This window comes from Penaeus vannamei, chromosome 13 (assembly GCF_042767895.1).
Source record: "Penaeus vannamei isolate JL-2024 chromosome 13, ASM4276789v1, whole genome shotgun sequence".
In the NCBI taxonomy this organism is placed as follows: Eukaryota; Metazoa; Arthropoda; class Malacostraca; order Decapoda; family Penaeidae; genus Penaeus; species Penaeus vannamei.
Window position 1 is genome coordinate 13573056 of NC_091561.1, and position 12500 is coordinate 13585555.

The following is a 12500-nucleotide window of genomic DNA, read 5'->3' on the forward strand; positions in this document are numbered from 1 at the left end:
GCGGGAATGAGGGAGAAAACAGAAGAAAGAAAGATTGTGAGAGTGAGAGAGATACATTGTGAGAATGAGAGAGAGATAGAGAGGGAAAAAAGAATGAGAGAGAGAGAGAGAGACAGAGAGATAGAGAGAGAGAGAGAGAGAGAGAGAGAGAGACAGAGAGATAGAGAGAGAGAGATCGTGGGAGATGCAGGGTCAAGCTTAGAAGAGAACTAGGCGGACATAAAGAGAAAGTCCTATGGGGAAGTCCAGGTCGCTAGCACAGATCTTCGTCAACATCCTGCATACGAATATAAACTGTCTCCGTTTCTCTCTCTCTCTCTCTCTCTCTCTCTCTCTCTCTCTCTCTCTCTCTCTCTCTCTCTCTCTCTCTCTCTTTCTCTCTCTCTCTCTCATTCACATACACACGGCCGATGATTCCAGTACTAAGATGTATATCATTCTTAAAAATATACTGGTATGTATAGTACATAGTGACACAATTCTACTTAGGAGAAACGTACAGTCATAAGGAATTGTCATGTACCAGCACGACCTCCCCAGCTCTTGTATTTGCAATAAACCTCTGAACAATAAAAAAAAATAGCAGTGATATCACCTTTGCTATTGTAAGGCTTTTGAACACAAGGACATTTTCAGTGGGCGCAGACACGTCGACAAATACGTCCCTTTAAAACGATGTTCCTTCTATTATGGTAAATTATGTGATGTCAGAATCTAGATTTTGGCGTTAATTAAAGTTGGTGAATAATGTTTACCTTTGTATCACTGTGCAAAAATAAGTACGTGGAATTGTACTATAGGTAATGGTTTTGCAAAATCTAACCGAAATGCAAATGTTCTTCTATTCTTTAAAGAAGTTACAAACATTTTAAATCGAAGTCTGGGCTCTACCAACGCATTCGCACCCTCTGCCGCTTTCCGATGCCATAGCCTTCCTACACCTCGGTTGCAAAATACCTCGTGATCCTTTCCCTTGACCTCGTGTCCTTCTGGCGCGTCCTCTTTATCCTTCTTCCGGTGACTGGGAATGTCTCCTGACCCCGAAATCCCCCTGGAGACCACGCCCCCTCGCAAACCGCAGCAACTAGGTCATCGCCACCTTTCTCTCCCGCGACACTTCTTTAACTTTTTTCTCCCTCTTTCTTTTCATATGATTCATTCATTTCGGCTGCTTGTTGCACATCTATTTATCTATCTCTCGTTCTTGCTCTTTGCCTTCGCTCTTCCTTATGTTAGAGAGAAGAAAGCAATCGTGCCAGCCACACAGAAGCATCTGACCTTAAACCCTGTTAGGTTAAACACGCAACTTGTGCAAGCATTTCCTGAAACACACGCACGTTTCAACACGGATTTAGCGATGTGCAACTTTAAACAAATTTAGATAAGATATTTAGTGTGCATTAACGACATGATGGTTACTCAAATAGTATGGAAATCGGCTTTTGATTTTTATATATTTATGATAAATATTTTCTTTAAAATCATTTATCACTATCCATTCCTTTATTATTAATAATTCGTTCCATGCAACACCGGGCAAAGATTATATGGCCTCCTCTGAACCCTGTAACTCCCAGACCGTCAAACCATTTTCTTTTAAGTAAATTAGAAAACCCAAATAAACATATGCAAATGACGTGCCACCTTCCTCAAGACCCGAAGGTTAGGGTCTGCTCTCCCAAAGTGTAGGCTGAAGAGATAAAACATAATTGATGTTACAGCTGGAGATCCTGTCTGACATTTTCAAATGCTTTACGCGCCTGACAACCGATTTCTCCGTCTTCATTAACCTTGACAAAAAGAAACTTTGTCCTTCTGCCAAAGAGAATTCGACTATTTGTATACCTGTGTTTATGTATATATATTCATACACATATACATATGTATACATATGTATATGTGTATGTACGTATACATATATACATATATACACACAGACAATATATAAATATATATATATATATATATATATATATATATATATATATATATATATATACATAAATGTATGTGTGCGTGTGTATGTGTGAATATATATATATATATATATATATATATATATATATATATACATATATATAATATTATATATATACACATATATTTGTACCACACAAATACATATGTATGCACACACACCACACACACACACACACACACAAACAAACAAACAAACAAACAAACGCACACACACACCCTAAAAGACCAACCGCATCTAGTTTAATAAGCAAACATCACAAAACAGTGTGTACCTTCCTCCTAATAACGTTCTGCGGTTGGCTCAGCACCTAATCTAGATATAGAGATAATGATTCACTCTAATGGAACTGCTCATAAAACCGACCCCGATCATTACACCAAGGTTGCGGTATTTTGGCACTTCCTACTTCTTGGTCTCTACGTTCATTTTCAAAACATACTCTTATTGATGACACGCCAATGTCACATTATTACTTTATGATTAAACTGTTAGATGGGGCAACGACTGGTGATTCGCTTTGCTTGTAGTTTTAGTCTATTTATAAGGATGTGGAGATTTCTATGCGGGTGTAAGTAGTGAGACGTGTGACTCAATATCCTCTGTATTTGACCGTTAAATATGCACATAAGAAACAATAAAAAAAGATAAAAAAAGATAGGGGATCCTATAATGAAGGCTCTCCGTGCTTATCAATTTATTCAAAGTCACTGTAACTCCGCCCTCATTCTCCCCTCAGAAAGGACAAAAAAGAGATGCAACTTTTTTGATTGGTTCTTTTGAGAGCATTTTGCCTGGTCATTCAGCCCGGGGGATCAGGAGGGTGAAAAATGTCGAGGTTATTGCACGTCAGGCTGTTGCTTTATGAGGCTATTCCACCGCGTCTGTTTTGACCGCGTCGGCATAGGAAAGAAAGACACATGAATAGAAAACCGTATGCGCTATTGTCACTAAGGTTATTCAGTGGTTCTAATGGGAATTGGCTATTGTCACTAGGGTTGTTCAGTGGTTCTAATGGAAATTGGCTATTGTCACTAGGGTTGTTCAGTGGTTCTAATGGGAATTCGCTATTGTCACTAGGGTTGTTCAGTGGTTCTAATGGGAGCTAATTATAACGAAAATAGGGGAGAGATTATATTCGAACTCTTACTGAGACCCAATCAACCCTCTCATTCAGACAAACGAGCTTACGAAAAATCAATTAGCGTAGGACGACCAGGAAGATGTCGGAGGGCGTCGACGAGAGGGAAGGACCCCGAGGCCGCCCTTAGATGGGAGAGGCGGGCGTGAAGGCGGGGGCACGCCGAACCTCATTTGAATCGGCATTCTTATGTTCTTATCCGAATTCAATCGCATTCAATTCTTAGACGTAGGATAGGATTCCATATATATTTTTTACTTTTCATATCATTATATAATTTACATCAAAATTATATTATATATTTTTTATTCATATAATTTATTCTGAAGGCTGTCAACAATGTGGATTGTGGGAAGATACGGAGCTCCAGGTTGTGATGTCCAAGGACTTACGGGAACGTCCTTTGCCCTGGTCCAGATCTGTGAAATGCCAATTGATGTGGCAATCAACACAGTCAATTGCAACCAACGTCAAAACCCGATTAGATGTTCTTTTTTGTCGTCATAAATGTGAGAGCTCACGAAAGAAAAGAAAATTACACCCGATTGTCCTAAGAGCTGAAGTGCCGGATATTAAAATTTATCTAATTCCCCCCCCCCCTTTTTTTTTTACTTGTCTTCTGGAGCAATAATGAGATGTCGATTCCTCACGTAGCTAGCGAAGATGCCCTTGGGAGATCAGGGAGGGTGATGGTGCATGACATGAAAATATTGATTGGATCTTGGGGTCCTGCTAATAAGCCTCTCTCTCTATATATATCAATCTGCTTCAATATGTATATCTCTGTTTTTGTGTATATATATATATATATATATATATATATATATATATATATATATATATATCAATCTACCTATATCTTAGTCTCTCTCAATATCTCCTTCCGTCTCTGTCTCTCTTCCTCTTTCCAATCCTAATCTAGATTGTTCATCTCATACACTTTATTCAGTTGGATCCACATCACATTTCTTATATTTAAAAAATCGGGAAACGTATTGCTAATCTGCCCCGTGTCTTTATATTTACAACAATAATCAAGAATGTAATTGAAAGTATACTAGCTATTTTAAAAGTGTAAATGACTACCAACTAACAAGCCCTTTGTTTAATGAGTCAAGAAAATAAAACACAAGGAAATAAATAAACAAACAAAAGAAATATGAGAATAAGAACATAGATAATGTAAACGTTAACCACAAAAAAGAAAAACATAGCAAGATCCTATATATCCAGAGAAGCCCTTAGCTAAAGTGTCTTTATGGGAACCTGTAGCCAATTACCTGCGATGTAAGAAGGCTTAAAGTAGCAATTTAAGGTGTTTAAGTTGCCAGTAGCTGCGTTGAAGATTACTTGGGGACTTCCGTGTATGGATGGCGTAATTATTGAGGTCTGGAGGGAAAAAGTCAGTCATGGGAGAGATGGGAAAAAAAATGTTCGACGCCTCGGTCTGTTGTTTGAGACGCGTGAAGAGATTTGGTGAGAGGGGTATTTTTGTATGGAGTTTTTCTCTCTCTCACTCTCTTTTCTCTCTCTCTCTCTCTCTCTCTCTCTCTCTCTCTCTCTCTCTCTCTCTCTCTCTCTCTCTCTCTCTCACACACACACACACATAGATACACACTCAAACAAATGGACAAACACACCACGGACGCTTATACACACACAACCACGCAAACAAACACATACACGGACGCTAATACACACAAACACACACACACACACACACACACACACACATACACACATACACACATACACACACACACACACATGTATATATATATATATATATATATATATATATATATATATATATGTATGTATGTATTATACGTATATATGTATGTATATAAGTATGCATGTATATAAACGAATAACCAGTTCGGGATATCGATAGCGTGTCTGCCGTGAGACCTTGGGACCGTCACCCTTATGATGTTTCTCTCGCGAGACAGGATGCGCGGATAACACCCGGCTCAGCACGGGCAAAAACTCATGTAACTACTACATATGGACGCACGAAGGAATGGAAGGAGCTCATTATTTATATATATAAGCATACGATTTTTTTTATAACAAACAGAAATAGAGAGAATTACCACAATATCTGACCACATTTCTATATCTGGTAAGCATGTACACGGATATGTTCAAATAAACAATAATAAACGATTTTCTTTCACAAGTAAAAATATACAAAAAACAAACAAACAAACAAACAACGGTAGACAACACATACAGAACCTCACCTAAAAGAAAACAGAAAACAGAAAAGCAAAATAACAAAAATCATATTTTCCTCGACTCTGGTACTTCCTGCGACCTTACCACTTACCACAAATTACCAAGTACTTGCTGTTCAACCACTTAACGGGTGAAGGCTGTTGCTAAGGGCGCCTCACGCTGCCTCGCGCCGCCGGTTCCTTAGGCGAGGCGCTCTGGCGAAGCTCCGGTTCAGTGCTTCGGAAAAGGGGTTTGTTTACAGGGGCTGATTTTCATTGTCTCTTCCATTTATTTCTTTATTCATTTGTTTATTTATTTACCTATTTATTTATTTATTTGTATTTTCATTTATTCATTAATTTTTTATTTGTTTACTTGAATATTTATCTATTTTTGGCGGTTGTAGCTTTGTTGTTTTCTCTTACGTCATGAATACGGATTCATAGTTTATTCCGAATCGGTACATGAGTTTTCGGCAGATCATATTTTTTTAAGAGTATATCATACACATTGCTGACCACTATAACGAGATCGCTGGAATGGAAACAACCATCGGATTATTATTATTATTATTATTATTATTATTATTACCATTACCAATATTATCATCCTCATCACTTACTATCATCTTTTTTATCATTGTTAGTATCATTATCACTATTGGTCGTGATGCATACCTTCTCTCCTTTCTTCAATCTGCACATTTCCAAAAATCTTTTATCTCCACCCACTCCCGCGGGCGTCGCTGGTCTCCAGATGTTGAGCTTGAAGACCCCAGAAGGTGGCGTTGGAGGCCAAGTGGGCGTGGCAGACGCTGGATGAGTGCAGAGTGGGCGGGGGTTAGGGAAGAGGGAAGGGGAAGGAGGAGGAAGAGGGAGGGGGGAAGGCAAGGGGTGGGGAGAGGAAGAGGGAAGGAGGAGGAGGGGAAGGGGAGGGGAGGGGATGGGTGTGAGGGGGATAAGAGGGAGGGGAGATAAGAGGGGGAGAGGGGGAGAAGGGGTGAGGATGAGAGTGTGTGGGGAGAGGAAGGGGGGAGGGGAGATTCATATGGATCCGTTAGGAACTGGCGAGCATTATTTTTTCTCTCCGCGCCTTCAAGTACTAACTGTTTCGTAAAAAGTGGTGCTCGAGTTCTTGCAGGTTGCAGAGGACGTGAACAGCTTACAAGGTGATATGCACACACATGCACACACGTATGCATATATGCCTGCATATGCATTTACAGACAGATACAGGGTACACACACACACACACGCACGCACGCACGCACACACACACACACACACACACACACACACACACACACACACACACACGCACGCACATACGCACGCACACACACACACACACACACACACACACACACACACACACACACACACACACACATACACACACACATACACACACACACACACACACACACACACACACACACAGACACACACACACATACACACACATTCATATATGTGTGTGTACACACATACACACACACACACACACACACACACACACACACACACACACACACACACACACACTCATATATATATATATATATATATATATATATATATATATATATTTATATATTTATATATATATATGTATATATATATATATATATATATATATATATATATATATATATGTATGTATGTATGTATATATAAACAATCAAAATAAACAACTAGAAAATATCTCCCTAGAAAGAGAGATCATGCAGGTGCAGACAGCAAGTGCATTTGGCCTGAACGATACTCGCCTCGGCCACGTGACCAGAATCATCCGTTGTCAAGGTCTTCGGCATTCCTGTGTCTCTGAGCTCATCTCCGAAGGTTATGCCGAAGATCCGCTGGAAATCGACAGTGACGCAATCGACCGGGCGGCTGACATGATGACAGACCAGTAATTATTAATCAACCTTCCCTGGAGTGTGCAGTCGCGTGGGGTTTAAGCATGGGGCGGGAAGAGAGGGAGGAGAGGGAAAGGATGGGGAGAAATCAAAGAGGAGAAAGGCATTTTTTTGATTTTGAGATGCAGTAATTGTTTGTAGATAAGCTAATGTATTTAGATAGGACGGAGAGAGGGAGGGCGGGGGGGAGGAGAGAGAAGGAGGTGCAAGAGGGAGAGAAGGAGAGAAGAGGAGGGCGCAAGAGAGAGGGAAGGAGAGAAGAGTAGGGCGCAAGAGGGAGGGAAGGAGAGAAGAGGAGGGGGCAAGAGGGAGGGAAGGAGAGAGGAGCCGGGTGCAAAAGAGGGAGTGGGGGAAGGAAGTGCTCACGCCTCCTTCGTTCCATGACGCGTGAGTTGTATGTATGCTGAAGGCAAATATGGCGAGGCTCTCCCGCGAGACAAGTTGCAGAACCAGGATGTGTGTATTTAAAGCGCGTGATCTTCATTATCACGAAAATTGAGCAATCGAATGCAATCTTTGTGGAAACCTACCTCCTATTTCTCCATGTCTCAACCCTAGAAAACATCCCTTCGATACTATATGTATTTACGCATTTTGTCCAAAAACTGAGATATACCAGTAGTAAAATTACACGTAGAAAATAATTATGAAAGGGTTCACTATTTCGGAATAAAGTCTTAACTGGAGGTAACTGGTGGTCACTGAGCCCCACATACGACTCCCCCTACACAAAACGCCCAAATACAGAGTACCTTAAATCCCTTTTCTATTACCGCCTACTTCAATTCCTTTCCTTTCCTGCAGGAGAAGGAGTTGACCCCAACTGCCTCGGGTGCCTGTGCGAGGCATCCACCAAGTGCAACGCTTCCACGGCCTGCCACACGCCCTACCCAGGGGCATACTTCTGCGGACCCTTCCTCATCTCATGGGCATACTGGGCCGACGCAGATAAGCCAATCATTGAGGGCGACAATGCTGACAAGCAGGGAGGTATGTACCAACGTTATATATATATATATATATATATATATATATATATATATATATATATATATATATATATATATATATACTCACGTGTGTGTGTGCGCGTGTGCGTGTGTAATTTATGTAATATATATACTGCATATACAAAGCTGTCCTTCCCTCACCAACCCCTTTCCTCCCGCAGCCTTCGAGCGCTGTGTGCAGGACCTGTACTGCGGCGCCGAGACCGTCCGCCGCTACATGGCTAAATTCCTGAACGTATGTATTGGCGTCACGTCTCCTCATGTCAGGGTCTGTTCACGGAGCATGCCAGAGACGAAAGGGTGGGGCTCATTGTCATAACTGATGGAGGGGCATGGAGGGTGCTAACGAACTTATTAGGAGTTAGGAGGGAGGTGTTACGGGTATTTGATATAAGGGTGTGTTTCGCTTGAACTCAGCGTGGTTGTGATAACTTGCGCTCTCTCCTTTATTCACCCGGTGCTGCCTAACACACGCCCTTCAAACCTGGGAGTCAACATTAAGTGTAGTTGTTGTTTGCACTCTGACATGATAGATTTCCTCCACACAATGTAGTATTTGTATATAGTTTTAATTCTTTTTTCCAGTTTGTTTTCTCATATATATATATAAACTTTTTATCTCCATATCATGATATAATCTGACATTAGAAAGTGCTCCTTATCGTGAAGCACAGTTCACAAGAAGTAAACAGAGAGAAAAATCATACTTGGCTCAGCCTTGCCTGCTCAGATCGACCGAAAGGCGATCGGGTCTGATCGACGCAGAAAGGGACGCTGGCTTAGTGTGTTTCCTCGTCATATTTTTGGACTAATTCCTCCTTTGCTGTCACTCCTCAACTCCTCACGCGAGTAGGATTGCGACGGCAACGGCGCTGTGACCTGTGTCGACGTGATAAGGACTCACAAATTCGGTCGCCAGGATTGCGCCAGAGCCATTCCTCAAGATGACAAGTTCTGGTCCCAGTACCAGGAGTGCGCGATCCGCCTCTCCCTCCAATGGTAGGGTGTCGTTTGTGGTCTTCCCCCCTCTCCCTTCCCCCTCTCCCCCTCCTCCCCCCACGGCCAAAGCGCCCCTTTAACCCTTCACATAATCCATCGAGATGAAAGCATAATTACCCCCCCACTTACACTTGGAGCAATGGGCCTTTTAGGTACTTTGAGGGATGGCATGAAATAAGGAAATGATAAAAGCAAAAGATGGAATACATGTCCATCGACACCCAAAGAATCTCAAGACAAAAGATTTATTTTAGGATAATTCAACCAGATGATTAAATATCACACTTTTAGACATTCAGGTAAAATCCTTCAACATACACAATGTACATATGAATAAACACAGAGCATGCAGTGCAAGACAGACCGCTGTTTGTTAACAAAGTCTGAAACTATTAAAAAGACAAAGAAAAACAACAAAACAAATCTCAAAGAACCTAACAATTAAAGAGACACTTGCAAGAAAACAGGACTCACCAGGATACCCAAAAAGGAATCAGAATTCCCACTGAAACCTTAGGAATCCTTGAGGATTGAGGTAAAAAAAATCTATCCTATCAAAACCACAGAATCAGTTTTCCAAATATTCAGACCATTAGTGTCGTTCAAGGTTCTTGGCCCAAGCCCCATTTCAGAAAGCCAGGTGTGTGACCCCCTTAGCCCACACCTCTCCTTCCGGTCCCTTCCCCTAAACATCCCAAAACCACGAGATAAATCAACTAACTGGGAACTCACAAGCCGTCGCCTCAATAAATCAAAATCTTCGACAGCTGGAAGTGACACGACAGGGTGATTGTGTGTGTATATGTGTGTGTGTGTGTGTGTGTGTGTGTGTGTGTGTGTGTGTGTGTGAGAGAGAGAGAGAGAGAGAGAGAGAGAGAGAGAGAGAGAGAGAGAGAGAGAGAGAGAGAGAGAGAGAGAGAGAGAGAGAGAGAGAGAGATAGTGTGAATGTGTATTCGACCAGCAAAAGAACCAAAGACCATTGTATATATCTCGCTTTGCTGCTCTCCGCCAACCCTAAAAGGAAATGGTAAGGACAGGGAGGCGTTTGCGGGTAATTATAATGATAAAAGAAGACATAACGACATAATGCCGATTTTTACTTTATGTGTGAATTACGGGACTAAATCATTTTTTGACGGAACAAAATGACCGACCTTGTCACTAAAATGAATGTTTTAACTACCAATAACTAAAATTAAACCAGTAATATCAATGCTAAAAATCATCCCTTTTAAACTCTTGATTCAATCTAATTGCAGGATTTAAAGAGCCTAATATATGCCCGTTTCCCCTTTTTCACTTTTGTCACTGAATCATTACAATTCGTTGTGTAAAAGGGATGATAAAATGGAGAAAGTAAAGAATAATAATAATAAGAAAATAATGCATGGAACAGCTAAAATAACCGGTTCGGGATGTTATTTTTGTTATTAAAATAACGAACGGAAACTCCAGTAGACCCTTCGTGATATAACATTAAAACAATAAGAATTGACCAAGCTGGCGATAACAATGATGATTGATGAAGATTTTCCCACATAGAACAAAAGTGAAGGTGTGTACTGGACTTTCCTTGAGCATGAAGATGACACGGGTGATGGGGAAAACTACGGTGGATTTTATGGGCAAGATAACAGCATTTGGCTGATTCAGATTTCATGCTTGACTTTAACTAACCCAAATGGTAGGTATATTCCGCGTTTGTTTGATTGCTGCATTTTCCATTTAATGCTTTTAATGCAATATGGCCTTAACGGTATATATATATATATGTGTGTGTGCACACACACACACACACACACATACATATGTATATGTATATGTACATATATATATATATATATATATATATATATATATATATATATATATATATGTATGTATGTACATATATGCATATGAATGTGCATATATATATATATATATATATATATATATATATATATATATTTATATACATACATATATATATATATATTTATATATATATATATATATATATATATATATATATATATATATATATATATATATATATGTATGTATAGACATACATATATATATATATATCTATTTATATATGTATATATCTATATATATAAATATATACATATATAAATAGATATATGAATATATATATATATATATATATATATATATGAATATATATATATATATATATATATTTATACATATATATATATATATGTATATATATATATATATATATATATATATATATATATATATATATATATATATATATATATATATATATATATATATATATATATATATATATATATATATATATATATATATATATATACATGTATGTATATATACATGATCTTTTTAAACACACACGCTGTACATATGCAAATACGGTACATGTCTGTGTGTGTGTGTGTACATGTATGTTTGTATATATATATATATATATATATATATATATATATATATATATATATATATATATATATTTGTGTGTGAATTAGTATACTCATAACAGAAAATTATATCACAACTATTGTTTCATAATTTGTTAAGTGAAACTTTTTAGTATATAATGAAGCTTATCTTTTCACTCAACATCCTCCATTTTCTCCACTTTATCATCATTATCTCTCACTTCCTCGTCCGCATCATTTATTTCCTCTATCACATCATTCTTCCCAGCTCGTTCTACCTCCTCGACATCATCTTCCTTATCGTTATCAGTATCACCATCGGTATCGCAATTCCAGTTGCCTATATCACCATTATCATTACAAATGTTAATGTGTACATTTACCATTGTCATGTTAAATGTTAATGTGTATAAGTCCTGCTTTTTATGTTATGGTTGTGGTGTGTATTCTTTTCGCCGCACAAAATCACTGAAAACACCATTATCATCACAAGAAGCATCATCATCATAATGCTTACTCTCAGATTAGCCATCATCACTATCATCACCACCATCGTTATTACCATTACCATCAACATCATTACCATCACCATTATCATCAGCTTCATTCTTATTACCATTACCATCACCATAATCTTTATTACTATCATCACTATTACCATCATCATCATTACCATCACCATAATCTTTATTACTATCATCACTATTACCATCATCATCACTACCATCACCATCATCATTATTACCATCACTACCACCACCACCCTCCCCCACCCCCTCCCACATGCACTCACGCCCTCCGCTCGCCCACAGATCGACTGCA

The 12500-nt window shown here is 38.9% G+C and overlaps 1 protein-coding gene across 2 annotated transcripts in view; it reads left to right on the top strand.

Moving 5' to 3' along the window:
* Nucleotides 1-12500, top strand: part of LOC113824875 (lysozyme) — a 17414-nt gene that overhangs the window by 4147 nt on the left and 767 nt on the right. The window contains exons 2-5 of one of the 2 annotated variants that reach the window (XM_070128970.1): nt 8062-8247; nt 8429-8502; nt 9121-9266; nt 12491-12500. The exon at nt 12491-12500 is cut by the window's right edge and continues 767 nt beyond it. In XM_070128970.1, the coding sequence (XP_069985071.1) occupies nt 8062-8247; nt 8429-8502; nt 9121-9266; nt 12491 (407 nt within the window). In that variant the 3' untranslated portion in view covers nt 12492-12500. The remainder of the gene's footprint in view (nt 1-8061; nt 8248-8428; nt 8503-9120; nt 9267-12490) is intronic. The other variant, XM_070128971.1, reaches the window with a different exon arrangement.